The sequence below is a fragment of the Rhinoraja longicauda genome, chromosome 26 (genome assembly GCF_053455715.1).
Source record: "Rhinoraja longicauda isolate Sanriku21f chromosome 26, sRhiLon1.1, whole genome shotgun sequence".
Taxonomy (NCBI): Eukaryota; Metazoa; Chordata; class Chondrichthyes; order Rajiformes; family Arhynchobatidae; genus Rhinoraja; species Rhinoraja longicauda.
In genome coordinates this window covers 2,990,233-3,010,662 of record NC_135978.1, presented here as the reverse complement: position 1 = coordinate 3,010,662, position 20,430 = coordinate 2,990,233, and the positions used below count along the sequence as shown (strand labels likewise).

Here is a 20,430-nt window from a genome sequence, read left to right as displayed (position 1 = left end):
CAAGACCTTGACGTTATATACTTCACAAGCTGTGGCACAAATTCAGAATCAAACCATCACTGTTTTGGGGCAGGGTCTTGGTGAAGGGTTGAGGGGAGAGGAAAGCTATTACTGTGCGGGCTTCGTATATGCACCAGCTATTCCCAAGTCAAGAAAGGGACAAGTATTTTTCATCGTAGGGGCCACGCTACATGGCTTTGAAGGGAATCTATTCATGACGGTGATGGATGACTGAAATGGATAGTTTCTTTACCAAACATTCAGGTCAATTATACCACAAGCTGTACACATGCAGTGCTCTTTCTCAACTTCTCAAAATATCCCACTAAACCTTTCCTATACACACACCTGTCCAAATGTCTTTTAAATGCTGTTGTTGTTATTGGCCTTAACTACTTCCACTAAGAGTTCATTTTCATACAGGTGTGAAAAAGGTTACTCCTCAGCTACCTATTAAATCTTACCTCTCTCGCATTAAACCGATGCCCTCTAATTCTTGATTCCCGAACCCTTTGAAAAAGACTGTTTGCATTCGCCCTGTCTATGTCCCTCGTGATTTTATACACCACTACCAGGTCAGCCCTCAGTCTCCTGCGCTCCTGCCTGCCCATTCACTTCCAATAACTCAGTCCCTGGAGTCCTAGCGACATCCTCGTAAATCTTTTCTTCACTCCTGCTGCGATACAGATGTCAGCTGCTGGCAACTATGAACAGAACGCCCTTGTAATGTTTCACAGGAACTGTTAATATTCAGGGTGGAGACCTTCAGTTCATATGTCCAAGCTGGAGACACTTAGCATGCTTAGAATTGTTCACTCGGTCTCATGCAAGCTTTAAAATAACACACACTCTACAAAATATCAACATTCAACCTCTTACATGCCTCTGATTTCATCCCATGAGCAAAAATAAATTTATCCACCAGCCTAGCTTTTTTACTAATATAGTACATACTAAAACTTGGGAGAGCTTGGACCTAACATTCAAGAAAGTCTATTCCATATAGCAGTGTGAAGAAGGGTCCCGACCTTAATCGTCGCCTATCCACGGTCTTGAGATGCCGCCTGACCGCTGAGTTACTCCAGCACTTTGTGTCCTATTGTATATAGCAGCTCTATTTTTAGTTTAGTTTCAAGATACAATGCAGAAAAAGGCCCTTCGGCCCACCGAGTTCGTGCCGACCAGCGATCCCCGCACAATAATACTATCCACATACCAGGTACAATTTACAGTTATACCAAGCCAATTAGCCTGCAAACCTGTACGTATTTGGAGTGTGGGAAGAAACTGGAGCTCACGGAGAAAACCCACGTGGTCACGGGGAGAACGTGCAAACTCCCTACCGGCAGCACCCACAGTCAGGATCGAACCCGGGTCTCTTGCTGCCGTGAGGCAGCAACTCTACCGCTGCGCCACTTTGCCGCCATATTCTGCTCGCTTAAGTGCCCAAAATAAGCAAAGGATCCGTTCCCCACTGTTGTTATACTTCAATACGCTGAAGAATGTTTATAAGGTACAGTCATAAAAAACCTGTGTTACAGCTTATGTGGGAGGCACATTATTCAAGTCCAAATTATGCTATCAATGCTCCTACTATTTTACGTGGGCACTCAGGAACGATTGATTACTAAAATGATACTCCATATGCAAGTTACCTTATTGTCATCGTCATAAAGGGAGGCATGCCCTGATTCAGGAAAGGTTGGGCTGGGAGGTGGCGAGTCCGAAAAGCAGCTGGTTACATCCTGAAAGCTTCTGAAAGTACAGGAGATATGAGAAAGCTTTTCTTCCAGTTGTTCCAGAGATTAACATGCAAACCAAGTGCAGTTATTGCACAAGAATATTTGATCCACAGCTTGTTATCTGAAGCACAACCAACACGGACACACACCTCAGGCCAGAAGCCGAGCACTTGATTTACAGTTTATGCAACAAACTGCAGCCCTTGACCCAGCCACACTTTGACTGTTCATATATTGGCAGTCTGGGGATCTTTGCCTTATTGCTTTAGTTTTTTACAGATACAACGTGGAAACAGGTCCTTCGGCCCACCGAGTCCATGCCGACCAACAATCACCCCGTACACTAGTTCCATCCTACACTCTAGGGACAATTTACCGAAGCCAATTAACCTACAAAATCTGCATGTCTTTGGAATGTGGGAGGAAACCGGAACACCCGGAGAAAACCCACGCGGTCAAGGGGAGAACGTGCGGGTCTCCACCCGAAACGTCACCCATTCCTTCTCTCCAGAGATGCTGCCTGACCCGCAGAGTTACTCTAGCATTTTGTGTCTACCTCAGGCATGGACATGAGTTACAAGAAAATCATACATCAGAGAGTTCAAGTTATGTCAATGTAAAATCTCGACAGCTCATCAATATTGCGTGGAGCTTTAAAATGTGCTGGGTTCCATGTTGGTTTGCTTTCTTTCTTTGATTGGCATGGGGCGCTTACAGCTCAAATAAAAAATATTTGTTGTCAGTTTCTCTCTTCACCGTATAAGAGAAAAGGAGAATGGTGCAGACTAGATGTGATTCTTTATTATCAAGCAATTTGGACTTAAACAAACTAAAAAGAGAAGGAATGTGTAGAAAGGGACTGCAGATGCTGGTTTTAACCGAAGATAGACACAAAAAGCTGGAGTAACTCAGCAGGACAGTCAGCATCTCTGGCGAGAAGGAACGGGTGACGTTTTGGGTCGAGACCCTTCTCCAATTGACCAGTCTGAAGAAGGGTCTCAACCCAAAACGTCACCCATTCCTTCTCTCCAGAGACGCTGCCTGATCCGCTGAGTTACTCCAGCTTTTTGTGCCTACAAAAAGAGAAGGAAACAATTTCTGTCTTTTAGTTGCCTACCCATTTGAACCAAGCAAGTTAACGAACCACAAGTGATTTGCACCCATTTCTCCCACTATCCTGCCCCTTTGCCCCCCTTCCCCTTCCACCCCTACACACTCTTTCTGCTTTACATTTCACTCCTCTTCTCTCCTTTATCTGACACCCTTGTCTTCTATTCATCTCAAGCCTTTGTCCAGCCATCTGCAAATTAAAACCCCCCTCACCTGTATCCACCTAACACAGGCTTTGTTCCTCCCCCTCGCCTTTTTTCCAGCTTTCTCTCCCGAAGAATAATCAGTCTATAGAAGGATCCCGACCCAAAGCATCACCAGTCCACATCCTCCATTGATGTTGCCTGACCCGCTGAGATACTAAAGCACTTTATGTTTTGGCCTCACCAGTCACTTCAGGGCCCAGTCACCAATCCTCCAACTGAAAGTGAAGTCATGGTCATCTTCGAACCCGAAGGACGAACAACAACAACAAAGCACTTTATGTTTTGCTCAAGAATGCTACTTGTAGATTAATGTTGATTAGAAAGCAGATTAGCAAATGGCTCATGCACCAAAATCTCTTGAGGACTTTGTAATCTCAAACCAATAAAATTATTGTAATATTACTGGGTTCATTGCAGACAGATAAATCCAGGAATTGAAGCTTTAAGAACAAAAAAAGGCAGTCAGTCTTACTTGGCAAAATCTTCAAAGGTACGGAAGGCGACCATTGCTCCCATTCGCTGGCAAGGTGGAGTGAAAGCGGTGTCAAGCAGAACATCACTCACACTGGCAACGTGAAACATCCCATAATGGTTCAAGTTTGAAGAGAAAGACATCCTTGATTGTAATATAAAGATGAATAATTAGGACCAGGGGAGCAGCAATTCATTGCAATATTACCGGAAGAACCCCTATGGTCCCATTAGTGCAATAACACTTATGAGTTTAAGCCATATTATACAATATTATTAACAAATGTGTAAATCTATATAAATGAAATGACTCATGTCAGTTAACAATTGATAGGACAATGGGGAATTCTGTAAGATTCATCAATGAGTTTGTTAATATAACAAGTCAATCCCTTCATTTTACAAATCTATACTGAAGATACTATATTAGCACGCTAAAAGCCAGGATTATGATGATTAATAATTCAAGTGAGAATTCTATTTCAGCAAGAGTATAACTTGTTCAACATGACATTTTCCCCAACTCTCGATTTTCAGGCCTTCAATGCTTTCTTCATTTCCCAGTGGTGCACTTTGTATGATGCCTCCTCCTCTCCCTCACTCTGCACCATATCCAAACTAAGCATCATAAAAGATGACAGCCAGAAACCACTGCTACAGCCTGGGCAAAATTCAAGAAAGAGACGGACATCAAAAATGATGGAGCAGAAGAACAGAAAGAAAAGGCGAACAATTAAAGAGAGAAAAGCAGAAATTGGTGAAGAAAGGAAGGGAAGGGAGAGAAGGAAAAGAAGGGTGGGAAGTTACGGGAGGGAAAGGCAAAGGAAGGTGGGAAGGGGGGGGGGGGGGGGGGAGGGGGAAAGTGCAACCTGGCAGACGGTTTTAATCCCTGTCGCTTATTTTAGTTTAGAGATATAGCATGGAAACAGCCCGCTGAGTCTACGCTGACTGACAATCACCCGTTGACATTAGTTCTATCCTACACAATTGACAGAAGCAAATTAAACTGCAAACGTCTTTGGAATGTGGAAGGAAATTGGAGCACCCGGAGAAAACCCATGTGGTCGCAGGGAGAAGGTACAAACTCCAGATACAGAACCCGTAGTCAGGATCGAATTCCGGTCTCTGTAAGGCAGCAACTCTACCGCTGCGCCATTGTGCGGCCCACTTCTTCAGCAATTAACAATCTCACCCTTTATTTCTTTTTTTTTAAAATTCAAGTCTATCAACAATTCTGTAGTAAGTGACTTTGGAATAACTAATTTTTCCTAAATTGGCATCATGTTTTAGCTCCTTAAAGAATGAGGCGTTGAAGAACAGGACAGCACAGGAACAGAGCGTTCAGCCCACAATGATTGCTAGACTTGGTATGGATCTCTAATCTTGAAGGGAATGGTTCCCCCCATTCCCTGCATATCCATGTACCTATCTAGAAACCTCATCAATGCCACTATTGTATTTGCCTCCATCACCTTGGGAGAAAGGCTCTACCTGTCTACCCTACCTTGGCATAACAATTTTTTAATATGCTTCTATTAGGTCTTTCTTCAACCCGAGTTCCAGAGAAAACAATCCAAGCTTATCCAACCTTACCTGAGAGCAACCTCACCATATATCCTCCTTGAGGTATTGGAGGCAGATAGGTGAATGATATGCAGGATTAAACATTACCACAAGGACTGGGCACAACAGGCCCGAAGTCTCATCTTGCCTTTCTCTCTTTTTTTGATAACTTTTAAAAAAAGCAGCATTGGAAGCACGTCCTTCAGCCCGCTGAATCTAAGCCAACCATCGATCATCCATTTACACTAGTTCCGTTAACACATTTTCTCATTCTCTCCCTACACATACAATTTACTGAGGGCCAATTAACCTACCAACCTGCATGTCTTTGGGATGTGGGAGGAAACCGAAGCACCCGGAGGAAACCCACATGGTCACGGGAAAACGTACAATCCCTGCATAAACAGCACCCATAGTCAGCACCGAATCTGTGTCTCTGGTGCTGAGGTAAAACCTCTACATCAGCACCACTGTGCCGCCCCATTCCAAATGTTCTGAATTGTACATAATAAAAAAGTTTTCTTTGAAAGGTTTTGCATTAAGGAACCCAAATGGAAAGTATTACATGTCCAGTTGGATCCCATTCCAAACTGACAGTCTGTATTTGGAGCACGTTTTGAATCATTCTTTCCTGGAATATTTAATGTAACAGGGGACAAGGTGCTTCCCAGCACAATAAACTAAATCACTTGCACAGGTAAAATTGATTCAATGTTAATGGGCACCTCAACTCTCAACTCGTTACCACAGGAAGGTCCTACTCTGCCTGATCAAGTACAGTGTGACACCTTCACGTTAAATTGGAACTGCATATAATTAAGCAGATCAGAATCATAAACTGTGCCACAGTGAAAATGATCAAATTTTCAAGCATTTCAGATGCTATTTCTTTCCCCCGTCTCCATTCCCTTGGCTCCATAACTCAAACTGAGATATAAATCCTCAGGTACCCATCCATTATTTGTTCCAGTGTGGTTTTTCACATTATTTATTCATTCTTCGGGATTTGAGAACCGCTGGTGAGCACAGCAGGCAGCCTGGATAAGGAGTACCTGCAGGCTACTTGACATTGGAAGCCGTCACCCAGACCATTTCCAATATTCCCACGTGCTCTTTCTGGGACGTCGAGGTTGTGAACAGGACAAAATATCTGGCTCGCTTTCGCCTTCTGAAATAGCTGCGACCAACTCATTAAGATTTCAGTAACTGAACCTGGAGTCCTTCAGCTCTGTAATTCTACCTAATGGCTTTGTGTTCCTTTGATGGCCCAGGGCACAATTCCCTACTCCTGAGGGGCAGCAGAGCGAGAGAAATTTTTTTTGGACTACTTTATTCTCTTTTAAATGTTAAAGTTCACAAAAGGCGTGCTCTGCCGACCCATAATGGATCAGCCACTATTTCGCATCAATAAAACACAATTCTCACCCCAAACTGCCATGTGGCTTATGCCAGATAATCATATCCAGTTCACCAAATTGTACTTACACTGGAGATAATGAGAGAGAGAAAAAAAAACTTTGCTCTACTCTCCAGAGTGAATCAGTCGATTATCTGTTAAAGTTCAAGGGAATACAGTTGATTTTCTAATAGGGGATCAGGCAATCTATAATTCAGTTTTATTCATGGCTAATCAAGTTAGTATCTACTTTTAATTAAAAATCTGAAAACGGTCATTTTTGACAACAGTGTGAAGGATGAAGGAAAATGGATCGTAGGGACAGGGAGCCCCAGCTTACATTAATAGTAACCCTGGTATACAACGACTCATTTGGAATAAAAAACAAAAATACTTTCTCTTGAGGCATTTGGGAACACTCAGCCAATTACCAACCACTCTGCAATCCTTTATGCTGACAAAACTCAGCGTACATCTCTAAAACAAATCGGTCATTTCAAATTAATATCCTGGACCCATTTCAAATAGTAAATGAGATTAGGTCCAAGACCAAATTATTTTCTGTTCCAGGCAAATAAAGTAATATTTAGCTACATACACTCAAGATCAAGTACTTTTAAATCAATGCCATTTTGCTGCCGGGTTTTGCACGAGATGGAAATAGTTTTGGCAGCAATTTGAATAGTGCGCTTTCTATGGGTAACGACATTTCACGTGTAGAAAGAAGCTGCAGATGCTGGCTCACACTGAAGATAGACACAAAATGCAGGAGTATCTCAGTGGGTCAGGCAGCATCTCTGGAGAAAATGAGTAGGTGACGTTTCAAGTCAGAATCCTTCTTCAGACTAGCTTGATCCCAGTCTGAAGACGGGTTACGACCCGAAACGTCACCTACTACTTTTCCCCAGAGATGCTGCCCGACTCGCTGAGTTGCTCCAGCATTTTGTGTCTATCTTTGACATTTAACATGCCTGCCGAGAATACACCTCTCTGTCAGGTCAGTTCTGTCCTGTCCCTCTAGTAATGAGAAGAACCTCATTGACTTCAGTAAAAGAAGCTTCATTACATTGGCTAATTTTAAAAAGGGTGGCCTGAAAAAAGAAACTTGTGTTGTTTGCAGCAGAATCGTGGCAAACAGTCAACTAGAAGTTTCAATCTTTCCCGATGGCACCTGGAAATTAAAATAATTTGTCAGGGTGTAGGTGAATGGACAGTGGACAATTTCCCATTCCATTTGAACTGTTGAACAGAATGATTTTGGGGTACCGGCACAGAGTTCCCTCAAAGTGGCGTCACAGGTAGATATGGTGGTGAAGGTGAATGCTTGGTTTCATGTGTTGAGGTGTTGAGTGCAGGGATTTGGCTGCACTGGAGAACGGGGCGCAGTTCTGGTCGTAACACTGCAGAAAAGATGTGACCAGGCGAGAGATGGTAAAGTAAAGGTACATGGGAGGGCATGGTAAAGGAGAGGCTGCAGGGACTGCAACTACTTTCCCTTGGAAAAATAGAGGTATAAAAAATTATGAGAGGCAGAAAAAAGGTAGATATCTAGATTCTGTTTCCAATTATAAGGGTGCTCAAAACTAGAAAGCAAGGCTTTGGGTGAGGGGGAGGATTCTTAATGGGGATCTGTGGGGTCAATACTTCACACAAAGGGTGGTTGGTTTCTGCAAAGAGCTGCCAGAGCAGACAGGAACGTTAACAATATTTAAGAGGATTCTAGACAGGGACTTGAATGAGTAGGGCATAAAATGATATGGAATGACTGCAGGGTAGGCAGCATTAGTACAGGTGAGCATGATAGTCAGTATAGATATGGTGAGTCGGAGCTCTGTTTCTTTGCTGAACAACTCTTATGCACAGTTGAAGTCTTTCCTCCAGCCTTTCCATCATCTTTGGAAACTTTTATTGCTGTTTATCAACATGAGGACCAAAGTTATGCCAATGAAAGTCAAAGAAGCCATAATGAGACTGAGAAACAAGAATAAAACTGTTAGAGACATCAGCCAAGCCTTCGGCTTACCAAAATCAACTGTTTGGAACATCATTAAGACGAGAGAGAGCACTGGTGAGCTTACTAATTGCAAAGGGACTGGCAGGCCAAGGAAGACCTCCACAGCTGATGACAGAGGAATTCTCTCTATAATAAAGAAAAATCCCCAAACACATGTCCGACAGATCAGAAACACTCTTCAGGAGTGGATTTGTCAATGACCACTGTCCGCAGAAGACTTCAGGAACAGAAATACAGAGGCAACGCTGCAAGATGCAAACCACTGGTTAGCCGCAAAAATAGGATGGCCAGGTTACAGTTTGTCAAGAAGTACTTAAAAGAGCAACCACAGTTCTGGAAAAAGGTCTTGTGAACAGATGAGATGAAGATTAACTTATATCAGAGTGATGGCAAGAGCAAAGTATGGAGGAGAGAAGGAACTGCCCAAGATCCAAAGCATACCACCTCATCTGTGAAACACAGTGGTGGGGGTGTTATGGCCTGGGCATGTATGGCTGCTGAAAGTACTGGCTCACTTATTGTCATTGATGATACAACTGCTGATGGTAGCAGCATAATGAATTCTGAAGTGCATAGACACATCCTATCTGCTCAATTTCAAACAAATGCCTCAAAACTCATTGGACGGCGGTTCAGTCTACAGCAAGACAATGATCCCAAACATACTGCTAAAGCAACAACGGAGTTTTTCAAAGCTAAAAAATGGTCAATTCTTGAGTGGTCTAGTCAATCACCCGATCTGAACCTAATTGAGCATGTCTTTTATATGCTGAATAGAAAACTGAAGGGGACTAGCCCCCAAAACAAGCATAAACTAAAGATGGCTGCAATACAGGCCAGGCAGAGCATCACCAGAGAAGACACCCAGCAACTGGTGATGTCCATGAATCGCAGATTTCAAGTAGTCATTACATGCAAAGGATATGCAACAAAATACTAAACATGACTACTTTCATTCACATGACATTGCTGTGCCCCAAACATTATGGTGCCCTGAAATGGGGGGACTATGTATAAACATTGCTGTAATTTCTACATGGTGAAACCAAAATGTATAAAAATGGCCTTTATTAAAATCTGACAATGTGCACTTTAACCACATGTGATTTTTTTCTATTACAAATCTCAAATTGTGGAGTACAGAGGCAAATAAATAAAGGATAGGTCTTTGTCCCAAAATTATGGAGGGCACTGTAGTTATAAATTCCATAAAATGTGAAATAAATGATTATACAGTACCTGTTAAGTGTGGGAATGTTCCCTCTGAAATCAAACAATTACCAATAGGTTAGTGAGGGGGGTTAACAGAGGATACACAATCATTTTAAAGTTAAAATGCAAACACACATTCGCCAGGGATTTGAATTTGAATTTGAATTGATGAGGCATCCAGTTTTAAACATACACTCACATTCACACACTCAGAATGGATGGGTCTTCAGATGTTCAGTGTCCCACTTGCCGTGCCCTGAGCTGCCAATGCCCCAACGTTGAGGTGTTCCCTCCTGAAATTGCTCACCTTTTACCTCCCTACTTTTTTCCCCATCCAGAAAACACCTGAAACTCTCCCCATTGGGCTGGCCTTTTGATTACCCGCCTTCGCATTCTCTACCCGGTCAGCATGTCATTCTTTGTTTGATAATGCTCCTGTCTAAGGATCTTTTTGCTGCACTGAAATTATCATCTAAATGCAAGTTTTTTTCTAATGGTATAAAGGAGAGATTTCACTAAAAGAGAAAAATCTGTCACAAAGCATTTCATTTTAGGAGAGGGAGTCAAGCGAGTGTTTAATTGTCATCTGTACCGATAACGAAGCAATTAAATTCTTACTTTATTTAACCTGGCTTAGTTATTGAGGTTGAGATTAGGCACAAGAGCAAAAGCAAAAATATATTGCATAGCCTTCCTCAATGACTCTTTGTATGCATGATCTTTGTATCATGATCTTTGTATCATAATCTTTGGACACAAGGTGCACATGAAGGGTGCTGGGGAAAGTTTAGTTCAGAGATAATGCGTGGAAACAGCCTCCTCGCCCCCGGCCAACACTGACCAGCCATCCCTGTACACTCGCACTATCCTACACACTAGGGACAACTCACTATTCTTACCAAAGCCAATTAACCTACAAGCCTGTACGTCTTTGGATTGTGGGAGCACACTGGAGCACCCGGAGAAAACCCCCGCGGTCATGGGGAGAACGCACAAACTCTGTGCAGACAGCACCCGCGGTCAGGATCGAACCCGGGCCTCTGGTGCTGTAAGACAGCAACTCTACCAATGCGCAGCCCAATATGCAGTGAATTGAGTGGAGGCAAAGGCCAAACAGCTAAATTAAAGTTCATTGCATAAAGAAACTACTTTCACTGCTTCATTTTAACACATTTTTTGTCCCAATATTCAGAATATTGGGACAAAAAGTGTTAAAATGAAGCAGCGAATTTAGTTTCTTTATGCAATGAACTTTAATTTAGCTGTTTGGGTACTGCCCTTGCCTTGTGTGACGGCCTACATCTTCAGCCCCAAAACCCACTACCAGTCAAATCTTCCCACTATGTTTGGGGAAAGATTCCTTTAATTAATACGTAAATATTTGCAATTTTTCCATAGAAACAAAATTCATAATCAATCATCTCGGAATTTATGCGATTTATAAAAAGGCTTCTGGAACCAGGAACTCAATCTACTTTTCCGAATGTAGACGTGTAGGAACAGGTTACATCCCTCTCCTGTTATGATTGATCTTCATACACATGCAATCAAAATTTCTCTTAGCCTTTACCGTCAGCTTAGAAAATTTCATTTCATTTTATTTTCACAGCATTCAAGTCTTTGCATCTGAAACATTTCATTTGACAGAAGTGGCTCTCATTCCTTCAGGATTTCTAAGTGAGGAGGGGGGTGAGAAAACACAAGCAAGACGCATGCTAATAGTGGCATTTAAATCAAGTCATGATTTGGTGCCAGCACAGGCCACATTTTTATAAATCAGAAGGCGAAGCATAATAAGGTGAGAATTGATGCATTTCGTTTATGTAAACCTCACTGCCATTAACATTTAAAGTGATATTGTTGCATTGGGCATGCTCCAGTAAAACAAATTACACCACACAGCTTTCTCTCGATTTCAGCCACATAATAGATTTACACAGTTATTATTTATTGTTAAAGATATGTATTCTGCTATTTTTTTGCAGAACAGTTTGAAGATTCTTTTAGCACAAATAAATTGTATTAATGCACTCCGTGCTAGTGGCAAACCATGAAAATTACCAGATCAGATTTGGTCATGTCTGATTCAAAGTAGCATGCTTCCTTCTTTATTATAAGGTGAGGTTCTGTGATAATGGTATTTATTTTTAAACCAGGCCTGAGGAATTTAAGGGAAACTTTTTCTGCTGTTAAACACGTGAACCATATCAGTGGTTACTTCACCTCTGGCAAAGTTATGTAAACTATAAAGGATGGTAACAAACTTACAGGGTCTGAAGAAGGGTCCCAACCCGAAACTTCATCTATCCATGTTCTCCAGAGATGCTGCCTGACCCGCTGAAGTACCCCAGCACTTTCTATCTTTTTTCAAGAAGTAACTACACTGTCCCAAGTAGAAAAAATTGCAGAGGCCAGGATAGTCCTAGAATTTGGTTCCACATTCTATGTCAAGTTTTCTCATAAGTTATAGGAGCAGAATTAGGCCATTCGGCCCATCAAGTCCTCCCTGCCATTCAATCATGGCTGATCCATCTTTCCCGTTTGACACCCATACTAATCAAGAATCTGTCAATCATGTCCTCAAAAATACCCAATGATTTGGTCACCACAGCCGTCTGTGGCAATTAATTCCACCCGTAAGGAGCTCAGTTAGGAGGGAAGAATTACACAAGTTCTAATATGGATGAAGGAGAGTTGCACTTCCACTGCTGGTCCTCTTTGACCGTTGGTGTACAGTTTACGATGGGTGAAGCCAGGAGATTGGATGCACAAAGGGTTCACCCCATTTAGCAACTCAAATAACCCGCACACAATCTTTGTACTGGTCACATAATGAGCAATTCCAGTTCATATCAGTGCTTGTGGGAGTGGGAAGGAGCAAATAGAGCAAAGGAGACTGAAATAAGAGGCAACAGATGTAAATTGTTACAAATATTGATATTGTCCCAGCTAAACTAGAGACAGGTAGACATAGATATACAGACCAGCTCTGTAGAAGTAATATATTAAAGACAATCCAGCAGTAAAATCATTAAGTGCAGGAAAGTAACTATATACTAGTGCTGCAGGTACATTAGCAATTTCAGTCAGAGCAGCAGCTTTTCTTTGTGACCCTTTTGAGGATGCCACATCGCTGCAAAATGAATTATTGTTTAAAGATGTGAAGATTGAAAGGGTGATAGCGAGGATGGAATCTGAAATGCTCATCATTTCGAAGTTGCTCCAGAAATGAAACGAGCGGGGAAATGATACTTTCTCCTTTCCAGCATTAACTAGATTGCAATCATTATGCCAATACACAGATCTTGTTCTGCGCAGTTATGAACGTTGAAACAGTGTTTCATTAGAAGAAAAATATAAGAAAACATAAATCATTCTCAGAAACCCAATATTTTCGATCAAAATAAATAAATTTAAAATCTGCCTAGGCAATTGCAAATATGCCCAATTCACTCTTGCAAAGTAAAATCAGGTTGGTATTGAACAAAAAAAAAGGATTGTAGATATGAGTTATTACCGTACAGTTGTCAGTGCATTCATTAAATTAAAAGGAAAACAGCTGCAGAGAGCATCCAGCCAAACCAGGGAGGAAGGGCACAAACTGCTACCAAGTCAATACTGGCAATTATTCGACTGATGAATTCTCCAAACCTCTTGAGACTGGTCACTATGAAAATGAACGGGAGGCAAAGCAGAGACAAGTATTTCAGGAATCTTCCCCTCTTATTGGGCTTCTGAACGATCCTTCCATAAGTTAAGGTACAGTCCGATTCACCTCTACTAATTGCAGATATTGGACTTTGTTTACGGAACTGATGTGCTACATTGCTGAGAACTATATTCTGCAATCTGTATCTTTCTCTTCGTTCTACCTATTTTCCTTAAGTTTGACTTAATTGTACTTATGTACAGTAGTATATTTTAGTTTAATTTAGTTTATTATCACATGTAACGAACGGCAGTGAAAAGCTTTTTTCTTGAGTGCTATCCAGTCAGCGGAAAGACGATACGTTTACAATCAAGCTGTCCACAGTGTACAGATACAGTGTAAAGGGAATAATGTTTAGTGCAAGATAAAGTCCAGTAAAGTCCAATTATAAAGTCGGATTGCCTCTGATGAGGAAGATGGACTGCTCTCTAGTTGGTGACATGATGGTTCAGTTGCCTGATAACAACTGGGAAGAAACTGTCACTTGAATCTAGAGGTATGCGTTATGACACTTCTGTACCTCTTGCCTGATGGGAGATGGGAGACTTGTCCTTGATTATGCTAGTTTGGAGACATCGCATGGAAACAGGCCCTTCTGCCGATCAGCGATCATCCATACACTAGTTCTATCCTACTCACTGGGGACACTTTATAGAAGCCAATTAACCTACAAACCTGCACATCTTTGGAGTGTGGGAGGAAACCGGAGCACCCGGAGAAAACCCACGCAGGTCACAGGGAGAATGTGCGAACTTGACACAAATAGCACCCGAGGTCAGGATTGAACTCGGATCTCTAGTGCTGTAAAGCAGCAACTTTACCGCTGCGTCAATGTGCTGCCCCTATCTCTGATCTGATTAAGATGGATAGCATGGAAAACAAAGCTTTTTACTGTACCTCAGCACATGTAACAATAATAAACATGAAGCTAAACTTAAGGAATTATTCCATTTCTCTTTCCCACACCGGCGTTGCAGTATATTAATCTCCCCGGATGCAAGCACAAGTGTAGATCCTAATGAATGCACTGATTACATAAAACACAGATCTAAAATTACTTTTTTTATTCAACACCAATGTTAAAATGAATTGACCATATTTGCTGCTGTCTCGCTGAATTGGTAGATGCAAGGAACTGCAGATACTGGTTTACAAAAAAAAACCACAATGTGCTGGAGTAACTCAGTGGGTCAAGAAGCATCTCTGGAGAACATAGATAGGCGACGGTTCAGACTGATTGTAGGGGAGGAAGAGAGGAGAGCCAGGACAAAGCCTGGTGGGTTTTATTGCTTGCCTGTGCAAGCCTCTTGCCTGCCAAGCTTTGTCCCGCCACTGCTCTCTTCCAGCTTTCAACCCCCCACCCCACCCCCTATAATCAGTCTAAAGAAGCACTGGCACAGTAATGCAGCAGTAGAGTTGCTGCTTTACAGCTCCGGACCCGGGTTCGATCCTGATTACGTCAGTGCTGTCTGTGTGGAGTTTGAACGTTCTCCCTGTGACCATGTTGTTTTTTCTGGGTGCTCCGGTTTCCTCCCAAACTCCATAGCTGTTTGTAGGTTAATTGGCTTCAGTAAATTGTAAATTAACCCAACTGTGTAGGATAGTGCTAGTGTACAGGGTGATCGCTGGTCGGCATGGACTCAGTGGGCCGAAGAGCCTGTTTCCATGCTGTATCTCTAAAATCTAATGGTCTAAAGGGCCCTTACTCAAAATGTCACCTATCCATGTTCTCCAGAGATGCTCTCTGATCCGCTGAGTTACTCCAGCACGACGACTTTTTCAGCCGAATTGGTATGCGCTTGTGCTCTGGGTTGGTGAGTATCCATTTGCTGCCTTCCACTGTCAAAATGTAGACATGCTCGCAGGAAGGATGTTTACCTGTTAGGGTGAGATGTTGGCAACATGAATTGGAATTCCACAATGCATGCTCCATCCTGCAGCTGCCGATGCTGCACGCTGTTCAACTCGTACGCAATGTAGGCTCTCCGCACATAAACCTGCACAAAGATGACAGGCACAATATCAAACTCTGTCAACTAAACACATTGCAGAGGCAATACAGCCACTTTGTGACAAATTATTTCATTCTATTTGACATTTTCCCCTGCCATCCAGCTTAGTTTAGTTTAGTTTAGAGATATAGCGTGGAAACAGGCCCTTCAGCCTACCGAGTCCGCGCCGACCAGCAATCCCCGCACACTAACGCCATCCTGCACACTTGGGACGATTTACAATTTTGCCAAGCCAACTAGCCGACAAACCTGTATATCTTTGGAATGTGGGAGGAAACCGGAGCACCCGGAGAAAACCCACACAGGCCACAGGGAGAACGTACAAACTCCGTACAGACAGCACCCGTGGTCAGGATCGAACCCGGTTCCCAGGCGCTGTAAGGCAGCAACTCTACAGCTTTGCCACCGTGCCACCGCTCTATTCACTGATTAGCAGACACTGGGTGTTTCCCATTGTTGAAGGGTCAGAGCCTATTCTCCGGCTAAGCGGTATTTTGGACTGAGAGGAGGAGAAATCACTTAGAGAGCTGAGAGCCTTTGAAATCCCACTCCACGGATGGAGAATTGCAATCATAATATACACACAGCTCAAATCAAAGGAGTTTTTTGATGTCAGGAAAATGTAAAATTGTGGGGATTGAGGAGGAGAGTGGACAGTTTGGAGTGTCAGATATGATATTTGGCAGATGTTTTAGCAGTTTCAAAGAGTCATTTCTTCAGACACCTCCTAGTTCCCCCAGAACCAAAATACTCTAATCGAGACGGACACATTTTCAAGTTATAGGAGCAGAATGAGGTCATTCGGCCCATCAAGTCTACTCTGCCGATCGCCCCATAACCCTCGACACCCTTACCAATCAAGTATCTGTCAAACTCTGCCTTAAAAATACCCAATGACTTGGCCTCCAGGGCCTTCTGTGGCAAAGAATGAAAGGTTGGTTGCCCCCTCAAAGCATTGCCCAATATAGTTAAAAAAACAAAGTGCTGGTGGAACTCAGTGGGTCAGGTAGAATCTGTGGGGGGAAATGGCCAGACAATGTTTGGGGATCCAAAATGTCATCTGTCCATTCCCTCGTGATGAGTTCCTCCAGCACTTAATTTATGCTCAAGATTCCAGCCCTGCAGTTTTTTGTGCGCTCAATATAGGTCAACTCTTTCAGCAGGCTGGGAAGAAAACCAAATGGGAAATATAACAAACGATTTAGGATACCTCTCTTCCAATGAATCCAGCAACTCAAAAATACCCCTCAAAACACCAATGACATTCCTCAATAAACTTAGAGTCACAGTGATGCAGTGTGGAAACAGGCCTTACGGCCCAGCTTGCCCACAACATGTCCCAACTACACCAGTCCCACCTGCCTGTGTTTGGTCTATTTCCCTCCAAACCTGTCCCATCCATGTGCCTGTCTAACTGTTTCTTAAATGTTGGGATAGTCCCTGCCTCAACTACCTCCCCCGGCAGCTCGTTCCATACACCCACCACCCTTTTTGAAAACGTTACCCCTCAGATTCATATTAAATCTTTTCCCCCTTCACCCTAAACTATGTCCTCTGGTCCCCAATTCCCACTCTGGGCAAGAGACTCTGTGCATCTTCCCTATCTATTCCTCTCATGATTTTGTACACCTCTATAAGATCTTCCCTCATCATCCTGCGCTCCAATGAAGAGAAACCCAGCCTACTCAACCTCTCCCTCTTGCTTAGACCTTCTAGCCCTGGCAACATCCTTGTTAATCTTCTCTGTACCCTTTCCAACTTGACAACATCTTTCCTATAACATGGTGCCCAGAACTGAACACAATACTCTAAATGGGGTCTCACTAATGTCTTATACAACGGCAACATGACCTCCTACTTTCTATACTCAATACACTATGCCAATGTGCCAGACGCCTTTTTGACCACCCAATCGACCTGCGACTCCACCTTCAAGGAACTATGCACCTGTATTCCTAGATCCCTCTGCTCTACAACTCTCCCCAGAGACCTACCATTCACTATGTAGGTTCTGCCCATTTTTAGACTTCCCAAACTGCAACACCTCTCATAGACAATAGACAATAGACAATAGGTGCAGGAGTAGGCCATTCAGCCCTTCGAGCCAGCACCGCCATTCAATGCGATCATGGCTGATCACTATCAATCAGTACCCCGTTCCTGCCTTCTCCCCATACCCCCTCACTCCGCTATCCTTAAGAGCTCTATCCAGCTCTCTCTTGAAAGCATCCAACGAACTGGCCTCCACTGCCTTCTGAGGCAGAGAATTCCACACCTTCACCACCCTCTGACTGAAAAAGTTCTTCCTCATCTCCGTTCTAAATGGCCTACCCCTTATTCTCAAACTGTGGCCCCTTGTTCTGGACTCCCCCAACATTGGGAACATGTTATCTGCCTCTAATGTGTCCAATCCCCTAATTATCTTATATGTTTCAATAAGATCCCCCCTCATCCTTCTAAATTCCAGTGTATACAAGCCCAATCGCTCCAGCCTTTCAACATACGACAGTCCCGCCATTCCGGGAATTAATCTAGTGAACCTACGCTGCACGCCCTCCATAGCAAGAATATCCTTCCTCAAATTTGGAGACCAAAACTGCACACAGTACTCCAGGTGCGGTCTCACCAGGGCCCGGTACAACTGTAGAAGGACCTCTTTGCTCCTATACTCAACTCCTCTTGTTACGAAGGCCAACATTCCATTGCCTTTCTTCACTGCCTGCTGAACCTGCATGCTTCCTTTCATTGACTGATGCACTAGGACACCCAGATCTCGTTGAACTCCCCCTCCTCCTAACTTGACACCATTCAGATAATAATCTGCCTTTCTATTCTTACTTCCAAAGTGAATAACCTCACACTTATCTACATTAAACTGCATCTGCCATGTATCCGCCCACTCACACAACCTGTCCAGGTCACCCTGCAGCCTTATTGCATCTTCCTCACAATTCACACTACCCCCCAACTTAGTATCATCTGCAAATTTGCTAATGGTACTTTTAATCCCTTCGTCTAAGTCATTAATGTATATCGTAAATAGCTGGGGTCCCAGCACCGAACCTTGCGGTACCCCACTGGTCACTGCCTGCCATTCCGAAAGGGACCCATTTATCCCCACTCTTTGCTTTCTGTCTGTTAACCAATTTTCTATCCATGTCAGTACCCTACCCCCAATACCATGTGCCCTAATTTTGCCCACTAATCTCCTATGTGGGACCTTGTCGAAGGCTTTCTGAAAGTCGAGGTACACCACATCCACTGACTCTCCCTTGTCAATTTTCCTAGTTACATCCTCAAAAAATTCCAGTAGATTTGTCAAGCATGATTTCCCCTTCGTAAATCCATGCTGACTCGGAACGATCCCGTTACTGCTATCCAAATGCTCAGCAATTTCGTCTTTTATAATTGACTCCAGCATTTTCCCCACCACTGATGTCAGACTAACTGGTCTATAATTACCCGTTTTCTCTCTCCCTCCTTTCTTAAAAAGTGGGATAACATTTGCTATTCTCCAATCCACAGGAACTGATCCTGAATCTATAGAACATTGAAAAATGATCTCCAATGCTTCCACTATTTCTAGAGCCACCTCCTTAAGTACTCTGGGATGCAGACCATCAGGCCCTGGGGATTTATCAGCCATCAGTCTACCCAAAACCATTTCCTGCCTAATGTGGATTTCCTTCAGTTCCTCCATCACCCTAGGTTCTCCAGCCCCTAGAACATTTGGGAGATTGTGTGTATCTTCCTCAGTGAAGACAGATCCAAAGTAACGGTTTAACTCGTCTGCCATTTCTTTGTTCCCCATAATAAATTCCCCTGCTTCTGTCTTCAAGGGACCCACATTTGCCTTGACTATTTTTTTCCTCTTCACGTACCTAAAAAAACTTTTGCTATCCTCCTTTATATTATTGGCTAGTTTACCCTCGTACCTCATCTTTTCTCCTCGTATTGCCTTTTTAGTTAACTTTTGTTGCTCTTTAAAAGAGTCCCAATCCTCTGTCTTCCCACTCTTCTTTGCTATGTTATACTTCCTCTCCTTAATTTTTATGCTGTCCCTGACTTCCCTTGTCAGCCACAGGTGTCTCTTACTCCCCTTAGAGTCTTTCCACCTCTTTGGAATAAATTGATCCTGCAACCTCTGCATTATTCCCAGGAATACCTGCCATTGCTGTTCTACCGTCTTCCCTGCTAGGGCCTCCTTCCAATCAATTTTGGCCAGCTCCCGCCTCATGCCTCTGTAATCCCCTTTGCTATACTGTAATACCGACACTTCCGATTTTCCCTTCTGCCTTTCCATTTGCAGAGTAAAACTTATCATGTTGTGATCACTGCCTCCTAATGGCTCTTTTACCTCTAGTCCCCTTATCAGATCAGGATCATTACACAACACTAAATCCAGAATTGCCTTCTCCCTGGTAGGCTCCAGTACAAGCTGTTCTAAGAATCCATCTCGAAGGCACTCTACAAACTCTCTTTCCTGGGGTCCATTTCCAACCTGATTTTCCCAGTCTACCTGCATGTTGAAATCTCCCATAACCACCGTAGCATTACATTTTTGACACGCCAATTTTATCTCCTGATTTAACTTGCACCCTAAGTCGAGGCTACTGTTTGGGGGCCTATAGATAACTCCCATTAGGGTCTTTTTACCCTTACAATTTCTCATTTCTATCCATACTGATTCAACATCTCCTGATTCTATGTCACCCCTTGCAAGGGAATGAATATCATTCCTTACCATCAGAGCAACCCCACCCCCTCTGCCCACCTGTCTGTCTTTTCTATACGTTGTGTACCCCTGAATATTCAGTTCCCAGCCCTGGTCCTCTTGTAGCCATGTCTCAGTGATCCCTACAACATCATACTTGCCCATGACTAACTGAGCCTCAAGCTCATCCACTTTATTTTTTATACTACGCGCATTTAAGTACAACACTTTAACTTCTGTATTTACCTCCCCTCTCACATCGTTCACAATTGGCCCTGCCC

At 43.1% G+C, this 20,430-nt stretch overlaps 1 protein-coding gene across 2 annotated transcripts in view; it reads right to left on the bottom strand.

The window, feature by feature from the left end:
• acaca (acetyl-CoA carboxylase alpha) overlaps positions 1-20,430 on the bottom strand; it is a 222,738-nt gene that overhangs the window by 124,265 nt on the left and 78,043 nt on the right. For both annotated transcript variants that reach the window (XM_078422758.1, XM_078422759.1), the window contains exons 28-31: positions 15,302-15,420; positions 9,742-9,765; positions 3,531-3,674; positions 1,656-1,755 (exon numbers count right to left, since the gene is read on the bottom strand). In XM_078422758.1, coding sequence (XP_078278884.1) covers positions 1,656-1,755; positions 3,531-3,674; positions 9,742-9,765; positions 15,302-15,420 — 387 coding nt within the window. The remainder of the gene's footprint in view (positions 1-1,655; positions 1,756-3,530; positions 3,675-9,741; positions 9,766-15,301; positions 15,421-20,430) is intronic.